We start from the raw sequence: 20606 nt of genomic DNA, 5'->3' as shown, positions 1-20606 counted from the left end.
ATAAAAACCTTGACCCCTTTGTTCTGCTGGGACAGGTTGAATAGCCCTGATACTTAGAAGAGAGAAAACTTGCTGTTGGGCCTCCGCCCACTGATTTGGGGGTAGGTCTGGCCAACCGTTTGGGGTTGGTAGTGGGTGGAAGTGGAATTTGTATCCTTGGGAAACTATGTTCAAAACCCTTTTGTCCTGGGTAATGAGTTCCCAGTTTTTTGCATGCAGGGCGAGCTTTCCTCCTAAGGGAGTAGGCAGTTGAGCAGGACTTGGACGGGTTAAGGTTAGGGCATTGTGCCATTTTTCCATAGGGGGTTGGCTTACTCCTCCCCTGCTTTGGAAGTGGGAGTCCCCCACTGCTTAGGTCTGTGCTCAGCCTGAGACTGTAACCTATGTGGTCTGCTGTTCCTGGGATTGGACTGTGAAGGTCTGGAAGAGACTGGAAAGGACCAATTCTTTGAAGGCCAATGCCTACTAAAATCTGGGAGGCTGTATTTGTAGGAATTAGCTTTTTCCTCCATCCTTTTGAGGACTTCTGCTTTGTTGCCAAAAAGGCGGTTTTGGTTTAAGGGAGCATCCAGTAATTTAGCTTTAACATGATCTGGCAAGTTTTGTTCCTTAAGCCAAGCATTCCTTCTAAGTACAGACCCAGTGACAGCAGCCCTGCAAGATGCTTCTAAAGCAAAGTATGTTTAACAGCTTGTTCTGCAGAATGCATTAAATCGTGTAATTCTTTGTGTTCAGAACAGTCAGGAATCAACATCATTTTCTGTTTAAGTAGTCCCATAACATGCTGCTGATATTTTAACATATGAAACTGGCAATTTAAAGCCCTAATGTCCAAAGTAGCAAAAGTGTATACCTTCTTACCCCATCAGTCTAAGGCTTTAGAATCTCTATCAGAAGGGGTAGGATTTTTGGCAGCAGAAGCCTTAACGCCTTTTGGTCCTTGAGAAATGGTCTCTGGAGTCTCTGGATCCGCAGTAGGAGTCTTGAAGAGAAACTTGTGAGAGTCAGGTACTCTGTAATACCGTCAGGTTTTCTGTGAGCTGGAAGTAAAGTGTCTGGGGAAAGGCTACATTCCAAGAAAGCATCATCAACAGGAGGGATAGCTAAAGACCTGTGTTGAGGAAGGAGTAAGAATTCCCTAAGTCTCTTTTTGGAGTCAGAGTGATCCTGGCTTTCCCAGCGGAAATGCTCCCTAAGAGTGTGTAAGGTTTCACCAAAAGAAAAATCTTCTGGAGGGGAAGCAGAGGGAATGCAATCCTCTGCATCAGAATCCTGATAGGTAGATAAGGGCAAATCCTGGTAATCAGAAGGAGCAGAAATATCAGATTCCTGATCAGAAGAATCAGAAGGAAAATCAGTTCTAGGCCTCTTACAGGGGGAAGGCTGGCTTCCCCTAATTAAGGTAATAAGGTCTTCAGCCATTCTAAGCATTTGTTTTTTAGGCATATGGGCCTGAGCCTGCAGTTTGGTCATCGGTTTTCTAGGCATGGTGCAAGTTTTAAGCATGGATGAAAACGATGGCGTCGGTTTAAAATGCAAGTCTGTAGGCCTGAATACACCCTCAGAAGCCAGTCCCTGCACAGCAGCTCCGGACTCATCCAAGGTAGAGACATCTACAGGTTCCATAGTTGAAGAAACATCTCGCAGCATACCAGACTCCGAATGGGTCTCAGTAGAGGCCTGCGAATCTGAAGTAGCAGGTATCAGGGGCTGCGAAAGCACCTCACTGAGTACTGGTGACTAGCTTAACGGCAGTGTCGTTAGCAGTTATGGACCTATGCGGTCTGTCTCTGTCTTTATCCTTACGTTTTTTCAGAAGATCGGTAGTCAGATGGCTTAATGGAGCCATTTCGGAGTACTGAGACCCAGTACGAAAGTAATTGGCTGCAAATATAGCCCGATGATGAATAGTTTGGGGGTTGAACAAGGCACAAAAATGACAGCGAGGGACGTCGTGGTCTGGGCCTAAACAGAGGATGCAGTACGAATGAAAATCTGTATGAGGTATTTGTTTTCCACAGGTAAGACAATGTTAACTTTTACTGACATCGGTTGGAGCAAGAAAAAAGGATCCTTAACGGGGTACTTCTCTTTTTTGAAGACTTCGGATAAGAAACTCGAAAACGAAAATTTCAGGAGTCGGCCGACCGGTATTTGCGAACTGCTTCTGCTTCGGGCACCACACGGTAAGAAAGACTGATGTAATGGCATCGGCTGCATGTTTTATACCCCTGACTACCTGACGTCATGGAAGAAGAGACAGCATGCGATGCAGAAATCCAAAGCCTCTGGTATTCAGGCCAGCTGAGGGCTACCTGCAGGCAGATAACCCAAATGTGATGACTGCAACAGTGAAACACAAAGAACATCTCTGCATTCCCTGTGGCTGCTGTCTGGGGGGGAGTCTGGTTTCCCGGGGTCTGGGTTGAACTGGCGTGGTGGGAACAGGAAAGGTCCAGTGCTTGGTGGGACAATGCCTGCTGTACCTGGGTGGCCGGACCTGTCAGAAATCCTTAACTGTCTGCATAGATTTTGCTTTTTCTTCCATCTTTTTTAAGACCTCTTCTGCCTTAGTACCAAATAAGTTGTCTTTGTGCAAGGGGGCATCCAACAATTTAGATTTGACATGGTCTGGCAAGGGCTGTTCCTTAAGCCGTGCATGCCTTCTAAGGGCAGATCCAGTGACTGCTGCCCTGCAAGAAGCTTCTTGGGTGTCAAAACCACAGTGCAAGGTGTGTTTAGTTACTTGACTTGCAGAATGGATTATCTCTTGTAACTCTTTAGATTCTGCACAAGCAAGAAAGGAAGACATTTTTTATTTGAGGAGTTCCAGGGTATGTTGCTGAAATTTTAGCATATGGAACTGACAATTTAGTGCTCCGATAGCAAGAGTACTTCAGGTGTATACATTTTTACCCATCTGTCTAGTGCTCAGGAATCCCTATCTGAGGGGGTGGGATTCTTAGCAGAGGTTGCTTTCATTCCTTTAGTCCCTTGAGAAATTACCTCAGGGTCAGCAGTAGGATTTTTAAAAAATTAATTTGTGAGAGTCAGGGACTCTGTAGCACCTGCCTGGTTTTCTGGGTGCAGGAGGGAGGGTGTCAAGCTTTAAACTGGATTCCAGGAAAACATCCTCCACAACATCCAGGACTGGGGGGATGGCCAAAGGTCTGTGTTGTGGATGATCTAAGAATTTCCTGAGTCTCTTTTTAGACTGAGGGTAGTCCTGACTCTCCCATTGGAAATGCTCCCTTAAGGTATGAAGGGTTTCCCCAAAGGAAAAATCCTCTGGGGGGAGAGGCTGAAGGAATGGAATCCTCTGCATCAGAATCCTCATAGGTAGAGAGGGGCTGCATGTCTTCATATTCAGATATATCAGAGTCATCTGACTCGTGTTGAGACAAAACTATAGGGGACAGATCTCTTTTCCTTTTGAGGGGGGGTAGCTTGGCTTCCCCTGATCAGCATGATAAGGTCTTCCGCCATTTTAAGCATTTGAGACTGAGGCAAAGAAGCAGGTGCCCGAGATTGGGTCGTCGGTTTCTTGAGTGTGATTTGTACCCTGGGCCTAAGAAACTCGGTCATTTTCGAAAGAACAGTAGTCGTGAAAGAAGACATCAGTTTGTGTCGAGAATCAGAAGTGCAAAGGACTTCCTTGGAAGCCGGTGCCTGCTCAGCGGTTCCATACCCATCCAAGGTAGAGACGACCGCAGGATCCTTAGCCGAAGAAGAGTTTTGCAGCATACCGGACTCCGAAAGGGTCTTGGCAGTGGCCTGCGCATCCACAGAAGCAGGCATTAGGGGCTGCGAAACAGCCTCACTGAGGACCGGAGAACTGATGACTAGCTTAACGGAAGCGTAGTCGGTAGGTTTGTACCTGTGCGGTCTGTCTCTGTCTTTATGTTTTTTTCAGAAGATCTGCTGTCGGAGGGCTTACTGAAGCCATATCGGAGTTCGAGGACTATAAGCAAAAATATCTAGCTACAATAAGGTCCCAACAACAGACAGTTCTGGTATTGAACAAAGCACAGAAGAGACAGTGGGGGACGTCATGGTCTGGGCCTAAGCAAGTGACGCAGTAAGAATGAAAGTCTCAGTGTGGTACTTGCTTTCCACAAGCGAGACAATTGTTCACTTTTTCTGACATCAGTTAGTGCAAGAAAAAAGGATCCCCAACAGGGTACTTAGCTTTAGAAGACTTCAGCTTCAGTTTGGTAGACAAAACTCAGGTAGCGGCCGACACTCATGCGAACTGCTTCTGCTTCGGACTCCATGGCAAGAAAGACTGATGTAATGGCGGTGACTGCCTCACTTTATACTACTGATGACCTGACGTCAGTCCTGAAGCGACAGCAACTGAAGCAGAAATACTAAGCTTCTGGTATATGGGCCGACCGAGGGCTACCCTGGCAGGGATAACCAAAATGTGATGACTGCAACAGTGAAACACGTAGAACATTAGCCAACTGTCCTTTGCAGAAAAAGGAGGAAGAACTGTCCCACGACCATTCAGAACTCTGTGTGCTGATGTATCAATTCAAGTGGCTGAGGTCCAAAACTGGCCTTAGGTCCCCATTCTTTTTTGGCACTAAAAAGAATCTCGAATAACTTCCGAACCCTTGCTGGTCTGGTGGGACCTCCTGGATAACTTGCTGGTCTAGCAACTTTTTTTATCTGTAATGCTGCTGCTTTTCTTTGACAAGGTGGAATGTTGCTAAGTTTGGGTGGATAAAAAAGGGAATGCAATAGTGGTAAGAGTCTGCACCCAGACATATTTGGTGACAGATGTCTAGGCTTTTGGGTCCAGATAGCAGCAGTCATGCAACTGTTCAGGAGCACTAATACGGCCTTCTCTAAAAATGGTTCCCTGAGGTCTTGATTCTGCAGGTCTCCACTGCCATGAGGGTGATGTCTACCAACAGAATAACCCCCCCCTCTGCCTGTGGGAGATCTATCTCCAGAAGAGTCTTGAGAAAACCTTTTGGAACTTCCGAAACCACAGCTTTTTACCCCCTTTTTGGTTTCTAAAGCAGGTCCTCTGGGGAGTAGAACACCATATGTCTATGGCAGAGAGAGTTTTCTCATCTTGCTTATTCCTGGAAAGTGTGTCTTTGACATTAGGGACAAACAAAGTCAAAATACTAAATGGAGCGTTGATAAAAGACATCTTAAAAGGCTCTGAAAATCACATAAATGCAGCCAGGCATGCTTCCTTACAGAAATGCCTGTACCTGCAGTTTTAAAAGCACCCCCAGGTGCACTGGATTTAAGTCACATGAAGGCGTTTGACAGGGACTGAAGGGTAGCCAGTTGTAAATTCATGGTTTTCCTGTCTTCTGCAGACACGGGCTCAAACACTAACTTGGGGAGCTCCTTTGTCAAGTCTTTCTTAAACCAAGTTATGTCTGCCAAATAATTCAGCGACCTTAAAGTAAAAGTAGATTAAGTGTAAACTCACTTCCCAAACCTGTATAAAAAGCCCCGAAGTTTCTAGTAGGGGAATGGACAGATGAGCTCTCTTCTACAAGCTCTTTCTGGGTGGCTGCTGCTACTACCATTGCATCCACTGCTGGGCCCATGCTCCAGTGATAGCAGTCTTTAGGGGCAACGAGATACTTATCTGACTTTCAGGGAATCAGTTCTGTGACACCCGGCTCATTCCATGTCTGGCATGAGATCAAATCCACTATCTCATCAGCCGGGGGAACCCCCAGGCAGTAGCCGAGTCAAAGCCAAAAACCTCAACAAAATAGATTCCTCCTGAGAAGCAGCTTCAGAAGACCAACCTTCTTTCTGTCTGACAAGTTTGAGGATTTTCCCGAATGAAATGTCCCCAAGTGGTGATCTGAAGGACCCCCTCCCCTTAACTGAAATTCATGTCTGCTATCACAGACTGTTGGGTGGAGTCAACCTACCTCCTCTTACATTTGTGCTTCCAAGAAGCATCCACGGGAAGATCTTCCAAAGAGTATTTGGAAGGGTGACGGTCCTGAATGAGGACCATCTCGAGGCTAGTGTGAACTGGATGTCCCAATGGGACAGACTGAGCAGGATCAGTTGCAGAGGGTGTGGGATGTCCAGTCTCCTGCCTTGGAGAAAGCTGTCCCAACTGCCTCGAAGGCAGAAGCTAAGGAGGAACCCAAAACCACACTTGTGGGAGCCGAAGCTGCCACACCAGAATGACTTGAAGGCACCGACACGACCTTGCTCTGAGACGAAAATCATAACTGAGCTATCTACTGCTGATGCTTTGAGGGGAAAGAGAAGGTTCTGAAAGCTTCTGAGTCAAGCCCCTACCCCAAACTCAGTATTAAGGCTTTGGTTTCAAGAACAATCCAGCTCAGCAGAAATTGGGACCAAATGGCTCATAGAAGATGCTGGAGTCAAAGATGACAACAACTTCATAGGAGTCGAACTGAGGAAAAAGTAGCCATGGGTCTGATTGGGAGACAGAGACAAAGAATTTCCAAATTAATTTGAGTCCTGATGAATTTTCTCATTATTATATCCATATCAGGTTCTGTCAGGCTTCTGGTAGACCTAACAGACCTTAAGGAAGAAGATATGGAATGGTTTAGAAGTCTTCTACGTGGGTCTTTTCTGAAGAAAAGGTGAACACAGTCCACAGGAGACTAGTTCCAGGAAAAATCCCTGCTCTGATAAGGGAGGAGTTCTGGATCGTACCACAGTTGTATCTGGAGCAGCTGTAGGATATGAAGGCTTGGAAAGCTTAGCAGTCAGAGATGAAGATAACACTGACAAAGGAGATCAGTAAGGGGATTGCTTTCTTGGTCGCTGCCATTTTCTTTAGGCCTATCACTCCTGTCCCCCTTCTGTTTCTCCGAGGACTTCTTCCTGAATGGGACATGCCAGACACTGACAAAACAGATTTGAGGATTCTTCTGGAGGTAAAATCATTAAGAATGAGTTTACTGCATCTTTCAATCAAGGCTCTGTGGCCAAAGACGGAGTAAAATCAATAATGTTCCTCCAGGTCTAATGCCTCTAAGCAATAAACATACAAGGTGTGTGTCAGAGTTAGGCATTTTGTGAATACAAGCCACACAACTTTTAAAACCACTTGGCTTATCTGACATAATCTCAAAAACAAGATGGACAACCAGGCATGAAATGACAGCAGAAAGAAAGTCTAAGAACCACCAATAATGGTAATAAAGGCTAAGAAATATACCAACAACGGTAAACAAACAACTACTAGACAAACTAGTAAGAAAAAGACAGAAATGACAGAAACATGCCCTTAAGGAAACCTAATAGAAAGTTTTAGGTTTTTTTTTTTTTTTTTTTTTTTTTTGGTACGGGGAGGGAAGAAAAATGAAATGAAAATAGAGCACTAAGTAACAATATAGAAGAAGAGAGAAATTAATTATGTTACGGAACTCAGCTGAGCTAAGTATGAACCAGCGAATCATGTCTGTACTTAATGAGTGTCAAACAATACCTTGAGTAATACTGGGGACAAGCGGGGATTGTGGATAAGGGGAGGAGCCTGAGCTATGGATCCTAAGTCTGAAAAAAGTAGCTGAAGTAGGATCAAGGTTGGATGTGAAACCCATCAAATGACGAATGAATGGCGAAGACAACATCTAATTCAGAAGCTGCTGTTACAAAAGGATAATTACTATGGCATGTAAAACACTGTATGATAAAAATAAAAATCAATTATAGGAGGTTAGCAAAAATTGGAAAATAGAATGGAAAGGCAATATTCAAACAGACAATGGCAGGACATCTGTACATCTTCCAAATATGCAACAAAGTCCAGAATATTAAGGATTTTTAGCTTGTAAGTGTTTGCTTTGACATTACAGGTATTTGTACAGACCAAGCAAATTTCTGAGAATTCTTCCTCAGGTAGATGGCAAAAGCCGGAGACGTGATGGGAAAGAAACAGGTAACTGACAACATTTTGGGGGAATGTAACAAAGTTATCAAATTTTAAACCCCCCCCCCCCAAGAGTTCTTTGTCAGAAATGCTGGGGGAGAAAGCAGTTGTAACTATCAAAAAAATTTTGAGCCGCGATATAGGATCTGAATTGCCCAAACATAATAAAGTCATACTAAGTTTAATGCTATTGACTGCCAAAAAGAAAGGACTAGAAAATGTCATTCAAAATCAAAAACAGCAGTAACTAAAGTAATAAGTACTGTAAAGGAAATAAAAGAATTGGATGTGGAATATTTAAAAAAAGAGAAGGGGCAAATTATATAGAAAGAAATGGAATTTGTGGGAACAATACACACCGGATAATGTCCAAGAGGAGGAGCATGAAAAGTACAGTTGTGTACACTTACCATAAATGTAGATGTTCGAGTGTATTCACTGTTGCAGTCATTACATTTGGGTAATCTGCTGGCAGGTTGCCCATCAGTCGGCCTGAATTCCAAAGTCTTGGGTCCTGTGTCGGTTGCTGTCTCCTGTTCCATGACGTCATGGGTATAAAACATGCACCCAACACCATTTTCTTGCCCCAGATGTCAGGTGCCCCCAAAAAGGTAGCAAAAAAAAAAAAAAAATCTATATATATCTATATATATATATATATATATATATATATATATATATATATATATATATATATATATATATACACACACACACACACACACACACATATATATATATATACACACATGCAGCAATATAAACTTTACCTTCATCTACAAGCAAATACACAACATAGGCTGTAGAAGATAGAGAAGGAAAGATAAACTCCAGAATGACAGGGAGATAGCGGGAGGGTAAGCTGGACTGCAACAGTGAATTCACTCGAACATCTACATTTATGATAAGTGTACACAACTGTACTATGTTCTTCGTGTTTCACTGTTGCAGTCATTACATTTGGGTAGAATCCCAAAGCTATGGTTGGGAGGCTGGAGCTAAACAGCATTAGATGAGGCTATAAGGCCCTGCAGAAAGTACAGTTTTGTACCTACCATAAATGCAGATGTCCGAACTGGATAGCATCTGCAGTCATAACAACCGGGTTGTCCTGTCGTCAGGCAGCCCTTCAGTCGGCCGGATTCCAAAGTCCGGGTCCGGCCTCGGCTGATGTCGCACTTCACCCGACGTCATCTCTGTTGGTCTTCGGGTATAAAGGCATCAGCCGACGCCATTTTCCTCAGTGTTTCTTGCCCCAGATGCCAGAAGCCCTCTTGAAGGCTAAAATTTTGGATAGATGCCAATGTTTCCAAAAAGATAGAGGTAAACACAAACATAAACATGTATGTACATACATACAAACAAATACACCATAAAAGACTCCCCCCCACCAGTTAGCTATTAGGAGGGTAAACACCCTAGGAGTACCACAGAGGGGAAGGAGGGAGGGTAATCCTGACTGCAGATGCTATCCAGTTCGGACATCTACATTTATGGTAGGTACAAAACTGTACTATGTCCTTCATGGATGCATCTGCAGTCATAACAACTGGGTAGAATACCATAGCCAACTAGGGGAGGAGGATAAAGGTAAATTATGGTGTGTTTAGGATCCCTTGCAGTACAGCAGTGGCAAACCCTGCTCGGGATCTGGAATATAGAGGCAAATTGTAATGTTTGGCAAATGTATGCACGGAGGTCCAAGTAGCCGCCTCAATAATGTCTTTGGTTGCCACTCCTCGTAAGAAGGCTGTGGTAGTGGCTGTTGCCCTTGTAGAATGAGGTCTTATGTTCTGTGGAATTGGTTTTCCATGGAAGGAGTAACAGAATCGTATGCAATTTCCTATCCATTTGGAGATTGTCTGTTTGGAAATAGCTTTTCCTTCCCTTCCTGTTGCATAAGCTACGAAGAGTTGGTCAGTCTTTCTGCTATTTTTTGTTCTGTCCAAGTAGTAGCGTAGCTGTCTATGTACATCCAAGGTATGCAGTATTCTTTCCCCTCTGTTTTGTGGGTTGGGAAAGAAGGTAGGTAGGTGGATTGCCTGGTTTAAAGACACTCTGGATACCACCTAGGCATAAATGTAGGATTAGTCCTCATGGACACTCTATCTTAGTGGAAGATTAGGAAGGGTTGCACCGCCATTAAAGCCTGTAGTTCTGAAACCCTCCTTGCTGAAGTGATTGCCAGTAGGAAAGCAGTTTTCCATGACAGGTGTTGTAGTCTGCTGTTGCTGCTGGTTCAAAGGGTGACAGTGTCAACTTTTCTAGCACAAAGTTTAAGTCCCAAGCTGGTAATGGTGGCTTCCTTGGAGGTTTTACATTCTTGATTCCTCTGAGAAATTGCCTGAGCAAAGGGTGCGAAAAAACAGGTGGATCAAAGCTGTATTCTGCTGAAATAGCTGATGCATGTATCTTGATGGAGGAGTAGGACAGGCCTGAATGAAGAAGTTCGGCCAGGTACTCCAGAATGTTAGGCATATCTATGTTTGACACATCTTTTCCTCTTTCAGTACTCCAAATGACAAACCTTTTCCATTTTCCAGCATAGTTCCTTCTTGTTGAAGGTCTGCGTGCTTCAAGAATAATGTCTTTAACTCTTTGGGAAAGCTCTGTGTTAGCTGCTGCTATGTGATGTTCCATGCAGTCAGTTGCAACGTTTTTAGGTTTGGATGCATGATGCTGTAGTTGTTCTGAGTTAACATCAAAGGCATCAGGGGAACTGGCCACATATTGTTCCGAGACATGCTCCTCAGTAGTGGGTACCAGTGTTGTCTTGGCCAGTTTGGAGCTATCAGGATTATCCTTGGACGTTCCTCCTTGATTTTTAGTAGTACTTTGTGCATCAAGGGAAGAGGTGGGAATGCATATGCTGTTAGGCCTTTCCAGCTGAAGGAGAGCGAATCCACTTTCCATGCTAGTGGGTGGAATGTCCTTGTGCAGAATTTTTTGAGCTGGTGATTGAGAGGCGATGCGAATAGATCTATCTGAGGCATTCCCCATTTCTTTGAGATGGTTTTTAAGATGTCCGGGTGCAGCTTCCATTCGTGGGCATCCAAAGTGGTTCTGCTTAGTATGTCTGCTAGAGTATTTTCTTTTCCCGGTACAAATATTGCCTGTAACTGGATGTTGTAGCTGAGTGCCAGGGTCCACAGTTCCAAAGTCATTCTGCATAGGGGGTATGAATGAGTGCCTCCCTGTTTGTTGATGTACCACATGACTGTGGTGTTGTCTGTCCTTATCATCAACTGGCCCTCTTTGAGAAATGGTTTGAACTTTTGGATTGCCAGTTTTACTGCCAGCATTTCTTTTAGGTTGATGTGCAGGTGAAGTTGATCCTGTGTCCAGAGTCCTTGCACGCATTTGTCCAGCATGTGGGCCCCCATCCTAGGTCTGAAGCGCCTGTTGTGATGGTCTGGCTTGCTTGACATCTGCGAAAGGGTAGGCCTGGGTTTGACTGGCATGCCTGAGCCCACCATAGGAGCTCCTGTTTTAAGCATGGAATTAGTGGGATTTCTGTTTCCAGGCTGTGTCTGTGTTGGGACCATAAATTCTTTAGGTACCACTGTAGTTTTCTCATATGTAGTCTGGCAAATGGGACCAAGATTATGCATGATGCCATGAAGCCCAAGGCCTGGAGTACTTTCCTTGCTGTTAACTTGTTCAGTTTTGTTAGTGCCAAGAAGTAAAGAGGGAGTTCTTTTGTTTTTCTCTAGTCGGGAATGCCAATTGTTACACTGTGTCCAAATCCCCAGCCAAGAAGGTCCTTGTTTGGGATGGTATCAGCCTTGACTTTTGTAAATTGACTGTGTATCCCAGTGCTTGTAGCAAGTAAATGACCCTTTGTAAATCTGTTGTCAGCTTGCTTTTGTTGTCCCCTTGTAGTAAGCAGTCGTCCAGGTATGGGTAAATTTGAATTCCCTGTAGTCTGCAATGGGCGATTACTGATGCCAGGCATTTTGTGAATACTCTGGGCGCAGTAGATAAGCCAAAGGGCAATGCTGAGAATTGATAGTGCTCTGATCCTGCAAGAAATCTGAGGTATCTTCTGCAGATTGGTCGAATGGGGACGTGCAGGTATGCCTCCTTGAGATCTAGAGTTACCAGCCAACACTGCTTGCCCAGCATGGGAAGGAGTTGCTGTAAGGTCAGCATCTTGAATTTGGGGACAATGATGTATGTATTTAAGGTGGACAGGTCGAGAATTGGTCTCCAACTTTTTTCCTTTCTTGGAACTAGGAATAGTCTGGAGTAGAACCCCTTTCCTTGCTCTGCTGTTGGCACTCTTTCCACAGCTCTCATGTTTGCTAACTCCATTATCTGTTGTAGAGCCTCTGTTTTTTGATTTGGAGGTAAATTTGGCATTCCTCTTTTGACTGGTAAAGTGTGGAAGTGGAACCGGTAGCCTTGATCTATGGTTCGTAGAATCCACTTGTCTTTTGTTATGTAGTGCCAGTTCTTTGAAAATAAGGTTAACTTTCCGCCTAAAGGAGCTGCTATTTGTTCCCTGGTAGGCGGATGTAGGGTTAAGTCACTGTGGTTGTGTTGATGTGGTGGCAGAGGTTGTGTCTGTGCCTCTGTTGTTACCTTGCCACTGTCGCCCTCTGTAGGCACCTCCTCTAGATTGGTTTCTGCCTCTGGAACGTCTGTTCCTGCCCCTTTGAGATCTTGTGGAGTCAGGAAAGGACCAATTTTGGCAGGCCAGTTCCTGCTAAACCTTGGGGTTGTACCTGCAAGAAATCTTTAACCGCTTGGACAGATTTTGCCTTTTCTTCCATTTTCTTCATAACCTGCTGGGCAGGAGTACCAAACAAACTTGTCTTATCCATAGGAGCATCTAGCAACTTAGCTTTAACATGATCCGTAAAGCTTGCTCTTTTAGCCATGCATGCCTTCTTATCACTGTGCCAGTCATGGCTGATCTAAATTAAGCCTCCAGTGCATCATAGCCACATTTTAAGGAATGGTTACTAACCTGTTGTATGTTATTTACCATTTCTAATACATATTTCTTATCAAGAGATTCATCAGTGGTTAGCTTTTTAGTTAATTGATCAAGCATAAACTCTTGGTATTGTATCATGTGAAACTGACAGTTTAAAGCTCTAGCTGAGAGAGTAGCTGAAGTGTAGACCTTTTACCCCATCTGTCTAATGACCTTGCTTCCCTTTCAGAAGGAATAGGGTTTTTAGCTATGGTCGTGGCTACTGCCTTGGGACCCTGGGATATAGTTTCTGGGTCTGCAAGTGGGGCCTTGTAAAGGTGGTGATGAGTATCTGGCACCCTGTAAAATCTGTCTGGTTTGGCAGGGGCTGGGGGTAAAGAATCTGGAGAGGAGCAAACATCATTGAAAGCATCATCCACCACAGAGAGAACAGGAGGTATAGCTAAGGGCCTATGCTGTGGAAGGTGCAGAAAGGTCCTAAGTCTTTTTCTGGAGTCTGAAAAATCCTGTTGCTGCCATTGGAACTGCTCTCACATGGCATGTAAGGTTTCTCCAAAGGAGAATTCTTCTGGTGGGGAAGCAGCTGGAATGGAATCTTCAGCATCAGAGTCTTCAAAATTGGAGAAAGGAGCCTCTGGCTGTTCAGTTATGTCTGATTCATCCGCAGAATCATCAGAGGACACTGGCTCAGGGGGCTCTGCCCTAGGTCTCTTCTCTGGGGGCTGAGAGGCCCTGTCTGGGTGAGGTTGAGTTCCTCTGATTAATGAAATTAAGTCTTCTGCCAAAGTAAGCATTTGAGAACTAGCAGAGGGCCTGGTAGTGGGGGGTTTAACAGGCACTGTTTTAGTAGTCTTGGCTGCTTTAGCCCTGGCGAAGGCCTTAATGGAAATGGCTGCTGGAGGCCTAGCTGCACCACGTGCTGGGGTAGAGACATCCAAGGGAATGGTGTCTGATAAATCAGTGGCAACCACCGTAGTGGATAAAATTTCTGAGGCCGATTCAAGAGTGGTAGCAGGGGCCTCAGTTGTAGAGATGGATTCAGCTGTACTTTGAGCAGTTTTCTCGGTTTCAGCCGAAACCGAGACACTCGCGGCTTGCTTATCCGTGGTTTCGGCCGAAACCGCGGACCGCGAGTGTCGGTCTTTATCTTTGCGTTTTTTGGCAGATTGGGAAGTCGGAGGATCTGACGGCATAATGTACGCAAAATCAGAACCGAAAAACTGTTCTGCAAACTCCGACCGACGCCTAAGCGTTCGTCGGTTGAAGGAAGCACAGGCCGAACAGGCTGCTACGTCGTGGGCTGGGCCTAAACAAGACAGGCAATGAGAGTGGAAATCTTTATGAGGTATTTGTTTCCCACAGGTTAAACAATTATTAACTTTTTCTGACATCGGCTGAGGCAAGAAAGGTTCCCCAACGGGGTACTTAGCTTTAGAAGTCTTCGAAGTAGTATTCGGTAGAAGTAATCTCTGGATCCGACCGACCGGCACTTGCGAACAGCTTCTGCTTCGGGCGCCACGCGGCAAGAAAGACTGAGGAAAATGGCGTCGGCTGATGCCTTTATACCCGAAGACCAACAGAGATGACGTCGGGTGAAGTGCGACATCAGCCGAGGCCGGACCCGGACTTTGGAATCCGGCCGACTGAAGGGCTGCCTGACGACAGGACAACCCGGTTGTTATGACTGCAGATGCATCCATGAAGGACATCTGCAGGGGCAGAGCCTGCCCTGGACTTAAGAGTACAGAGGCAAATGATAATGCTTTGTAAAGGTGTGAACAGAACTCCAAGTAGCAGCCTCTAGAATGTCTTTGGTTGGTACTCCTCTGAGAAAAGCTGCTGAAGTAGCTGCAGCTCTGGTGGAATGAGACCTAATGCCCTTGGGCACAGGTTTACCATGGTGTAAGTAGCAGAAACGGATGCAGTGGCTTATCCACTTTGAAATTGTCTGCTTTGAAATAGCCTTTCCTTCTGATCCTGCAGCATATGTCACTAGCAATTGCTCAGTTTTTTTTAGCGCTTTAGTTCTGCTCAAGTAGAATCTTAGCTGTCTGTGTACGTCCAAGGAATGCAGAATTCTCTCCCATTTGTTCTGCGGATTTGGATAAAAGGTTAGCAGATGAATTGTTTGGTTAAGAGCCACACTGGAAACCACCTTAGGCATAAATGTAGGATTTGTCCTCAGAGACACCCTGTCTGGGTAAAATATGATAAAAGGCTCTACAGCCATGAGGGCCTGTAGCTCTGAAACTCTTCTTGCTGAAGTAATTGCTAGCAGCAGAGCTGTTTTCCATGATAAGAACTTTCTATCAGTGGTAGCAGCTGGTTCGAATGGAGGCAGGGTGGGCTTTTCCAACACATAATTGAGGTCCCATGCAGGTAATGGTGATCTTCTAGGAGGCCTTACATTTTTGGCTCCTCTAAGATACTGCTTTAGTAAAGGATGAGAAAAGATTGGTGGCTCTGTACTGTAATGAGCCGAAATGGCAAAGACATGGATTTTAATTGATGAGAAAGACAGGCCTTTGTCAAGCATCTCAGTTAAGTATTGTAATATCTGAGGAATATTTGGTTCTGCTGTATCAGTTCCTTGTACTTGATTCCAAGCACAGAATCTCTTCCATTTATCTGCATAAGATTTTCTAGTACTAGGCCTTCTGGCTTCCAAAATGACATCCATCACAGCTTTAATGAGAGTTGTTGTTTGTATAACTACATGATCAGCCATGCTGCCGGGTTCAGTGTCTGGAGTTGATTGTGCAGGATCTGATTGTTTTGCTGGGACAGTAGATGAAGTATTTGAGATAAGGTCCAAGCTGGGTAGTGAGACAAGTTCCTTAGGATTGGGTACCAGTATTGGCGGGGCCAGTCCGGGGCAATTAGTATCATCTTTGGTTTCTCATGTCTGACTTTTAGGAGGACCTTGGGAAGAAGAGGCAGAGGAGGAAAGGCGTAAACTGATAAGTTTTTCTAACTGAAGGATAGGGCGTCCACTTTCCATGCTTGTCTGTGATAAGTCCTTGTGCAGAATCTTTTCAATTGATAATTTTGAGGAGAGGCAAAAAGATCTATGTCTGGGCTCCCCCATTTCTCTGTTATCATGCTGAAGACTTAAGGACTTCAAGGTTTCTCCAAATGAATAATCCTCAGGAGGAGATGCAGATGGTATAGACTCCTCTGCATCAGAATCCTTATAGGGAGGTATAGATAATTCCTGATCAGAAGAGGAATCAGAAGAAATAGAAACCTGATCTGAAGATTCATAATCAGTGTCTTGCCTAGGCCTCTTATCTGGAGGGGGATGGGTACCCCTGATCAAGGTAATAAGGTCTTCAGCCATTTTGATCATCTGTTTATTTGGCATAGAGGCCTGTGCATGTGGCTCATGCGTCAGTTTTTTAGTTTTAGAAGTTGCTTTTGTCTTTGGTTTTGCAGCTGTCGTCGATTTGATATACAAATGTTGAGGTCTGAATACACCCTCAGAAGCCGGTGCCTGCTCAGCAGCTCCGGACCCATCCGAGGGAGATACATCCGTCGGTCCAATACCTTGAGTACCTTGCGGCATGCCAGACTCCACATGGGTGTCAGTAGAGGCCTGCGACTCGACGTAGCGGGTATCAGGGGCTGCGACTGGCTTAGGAGAAGCTTCGTCGTCGGTTTTGGATCTCGACTGCCTTTCTCTGTCCTTTGCGTTTTTTTATGTACTCCGGTAGTCGGATTGCTATCCGACGACATTTTTGGGTAGTTAAATCTGTTTCCAAAATACTTTGAGGCAAAAATATACCGACGCTTAATACTGCGCTGATTAAATCTAGCACAAAACCGACAGCCAGGCACGTTGTGATCAGGGCCTAGGCAAGGAATACAGTATAAATGGAAATCCTTATGAGGTATTTGCTTCCCACAAGTAATACAATTATTAACTTTTTCTGACATCGATATGGAGCAAGAAAAAAGTTTCCCCAACGGGGTACTTAGCTTTAGTGAAGACTTCGGTTCTGAGACTCAAACTCAAATATTTTAGTAGTCGGCCAACCGGCACTTGCAAAATACTTCTGCGCGGCAAGAAAGACTAAAGAAAATGGCGTCGGCTGCATGTTTTATACCCCTGACGACCTGACATCATCGAAGAGGAGACAGCAACCGATGCAGGACCCAAGACTTTGGAATTCAGGCCGACTGAGGGCAACCTGCCAGCAGATTACCCAAATGTAATGATTGCAACAGTGAAACACGAAGAACATCTTAAGGGAAGGCAGGAATTAAGCAACTTGTGTAATGTTAGAGTGAATGAAAATTGTTAAATATATTTGTGTGCACTGAATTAGAACAACAAAGGAAATGTTATTCTAGTTTGTTTTGCTTTCTAATACTGTTTACTCATCTAAATCACTTTTTAAAATTGTGATGTTTAATTAAGATGATGATAAAATGGAAAGTAACCAAGAGGATTTTCTAAAACATTTCTTGGTTTTCCAATGACCATCTAACCCCTATAGTCTACTGGCAAATGTATTCCTCCAGACAGGGGGACAGCTGGGGATCACAGGGTTACAAGACTTTTTTATATTGATAACAATTTCCCTTGCTAGTCACAAAATGAGGTGCCATATCTACTACTCTGGCCTCAGTCAGTCTGCTCACATCTGCACATTTTGATTCCTGCCAAAGTACAAGTGCAACACTTATATTTTCCTTCTGTACTTTCAAGTGTGAAAATCTTAGCACCTTCCTTAGGATGAGTTCTTGCAACCAGTCACTCTGCTAGCACAACGGCTCAAAGGATGAGTAAACTTACTTTGTCCACTCATTCCTAATCCTCTATAGCTGTCTCCTCCAATGGCTGGGTCATTTCTTGAACATAGGCTGAAGCACAGTCACAGTCAAATCCTCTCTACTGTAAAGCTAGCATAAAGAGGGGAAGAATTCTCGCTTGCAGAATTTACAGGTGGAGAGCATATCTCTTTACCGGGAAAGAGTGAATGTTTAGCTTCGCTCATTAGTAGTGTTTCTGGATTGCATATTTGGTACTTAATTACTGACTGAAACTCTTTTTCATACACTATTATGCAACAAACGAGGTCTAGAAAATAACAACAACCTACACAATAATAATCATATGAAACTATCATAAACAGTTAAATCTGAATACTAGGCTTACAGGATGACACTTATAAATAACAAAATCAACTTGAATGGAGATGAACCTCCGATGAGCATTTGCTGACTTTAGACTAAGTAAAAAGAAAAAATATAAAAAGTGAGGTGATTTTAGCAGTGTGACTTCAGATGGCACTGCACAAAAGCTACTCAGTAATATTTCTGACAGCATGAATCACATCATTACACTATCAAAAAGTCAGAATTAGACTGGTTGGTCACTGGATTCCAAATGACTGTAGCACAGAAGCAGCAAATTTTGAAACTTGAATTCCAAAATGGCATACACAAGATACACAGCATGGTTAAAAAATAGCAAATCTGAGCAACCAAATGTGATACTCAAAGTAGACTACCAGTTTTGAACTTAAAATTGTAATGCTTTGTCACATCATCAGCCTGACATTTGGAATACAATGGTCATTTAAAACATGGTCAAGAATTACAAAGAAAAACGCATTTTGACTAAAATGACTACTGCTTACCAACAATGACTTCAACAGCCACATGAGAATCATCATATGCCGTCCCTTCTTCCTCCTTCAACACCTCTTTCTTCTTCAGAACCACTGGATAAAAATGATGCCAGTCCTCCATTAGTTTCCGTGTGGCTGGATCAGACATCTTATATGCCTGACCTGTCAGAGTACCACTTAAACCATAGGGGCTGAGGATCACTGCAGAAGAAAGATTATGGTTAAATGTGACGATAAAACAGTTTCTTCACCTATAACACAAATATCATTTTGTGACCCTTGTGTGCTCTACACAAAGCTCCGTTGAGCTAAAATGTCATGTAACCTACACTTTGTAAAGAAGCCAACAAATAGTATAAAATCAAAAGATATTATCACTATGAAATAGGCATCTAAAATTGAGTAAGCTACAATTACTGTTCATGTACGGGAAGGGACCTAATAGCATCTGCAGTAAGACTAAAGCCATTCAGGTTAACTAGACCTAAAAAAAGAAGTTAAAAGTTATGTACTTGCCATAATGCTAGTTGTGGATGAGCAGATCAATCCTCACTAACTATCATAACTAGGGCCAACAGGACTTGGTCTGCTTGGCACCAGAAACTTCCAGGTTACATGACCTCTGTCACCCATCTACAATATTCTGCTAGCTACAGCCTCCTCTGTTCTGAAGCAAGAAAATGGAAGGTGTGTACGCTAACTAGAATGGATCTGCTCAGCTACATCAAACATTATAAGTACACCCCTTTCATAGCTCAGAAGAGAAAAAAAGGTCCATCATCGTTAACCATGAGGACAGAGTGCCAAGCCCTTCCTCACAGGTAGTGCCCAAGGGAGCATAACACTAGTAACTTTGACATCAAAGTAGTACAGACATCTAGAAATCAATGTCTTGCAAAAGTGTTCACTGAGGCCCAACTGTACCAACACAAATAATTTGCATATATGCATTCTTGAATAAGGTCTGAGAGGTAGCTACAGCCATAAGTGAATGAGTTCTAGACAAACATTTATTACATTTTTTCATGATGGAACTTACTGCAGTAAGACAAAACATCTGGAGAGACTGATTTCTGAAACCTTTGTGTTAGGTTTCCTGTCGGAAAATGAAATTAATCCTGTTCCTGACACACCCAGTTTTGCCCAGATATAATCAAAGCCGCCTGTTTATGCCCATAAAAGACATCAAATACACTCCTTCATTAGAGTGTTCCGGGGTAAAAGTCAGATCAATAGGCTGACTTAGGTTTGATTCAATAGCTGCCTTGGGCTCCTTTTGAAAAACTAAATGGTACATAGGTTTGCAACTCATAGTTTGTTCTGGTGGAGTTAACAGCCACCAGAAAATGAGTATTCCACGATAGATGCTTTAATTTCACTTTGTTTGCTGGTTAAAAGAAAAGAATGGTGAATTTCTTCAAGACAAAGTAATACCTCAATGAGGGACAGGATCCTTCACCGGCGTACAAATGAGGAAAGGACCTCTAGGACAGGGCTTGCAAACTCTTGGGGGAAGCAAGGAACAGAGAACTAATCTGCTGGTGGAAATCATATGCAACATAACACTAAAGTAACTTTTTAAGCATCATTACATTTTTTGCTACATCAGTTTACATGCATAAATAGAAAAAAGAAAGATAAAAACTATAACAATTTCCATGTTGTTGTCATGTAGAGTGTATACATATATACATGCATGCATGTACACACACACACACACACACACAAATATATATATATATATATATATATATATATATATATATATATGTGTGTGTGTGTGTGTGTGTGTATATTACGGATCTACTTCGCATAATCAAATTTCATTTACCCGAAACATAAAAAGGACAAGACGACTTCACTGAAAAGCTGCTTTCATGAACACTTGGATCACTGCAATTTTACTCCAGGAAAGAAACCACTTGGCCACCACGACAAAACAAACGAGCTGAAGCAAATCAAATCCACCCAAGTGGGGGGGGGGGGGGCTACACCTCCCACAACTAAATACGCCAACTCCCAGATCTCACTACAGTGGGGAAAAGGGCAATGTTCACTATGGTGGGCAAGTGTTTCCTTTACCTGAGCAAAATTCCAGTGATCCGAGTGTTTGCAAAAGTAA

General features: G+C 43.6%; 1 protein-coding gene across 4 annotated transcripts in view; it reads right to left on the bottom strand.

Annotated features, from left to right (window-relative positions):
• Positions 1–20606, bottom strand: part of MED13L (mediator complex subunit 13L) — a 3068540-nt gene that overhangs the window by 1660504 nt on the left and 1387430 nt on the right. For all 4 annotated transcript variants that reach the window (XM_044068259.1, XM_044068260.1, XM_044068261.1 and 1 more), the window contains exon 6: positions 18494–18685. In XM_044068259.1, coding sequence (XP_043924194.1) covers positions 18494–18685 — 192 coding nt within the window. The remainder of the gene's footprint in view (positions 1–18493; positions 18686–20606) is intronic.

Source organism: Protopterus annectens, chromosome 4.part0 (genome assembly GCF_019279795.1).
Source record: "Protopterus annectens isolate FY-2018-M chromosome 4.part0, PAN1.0, whole genome shotgun sequence".
In the NCBI taxonomy this organism is placed as follows: domain Eukaryota; kingdom Metazoa; phylum Chordata; order Ceratodontiformes; family Protopteridae; genus Protopterus; species Protopterus annectens.
The sequence above is the reverse complement of the archived record's forward strand: the minus strand, read 5'-3'. Positions and strand labels throughout refer to the sequence as shown.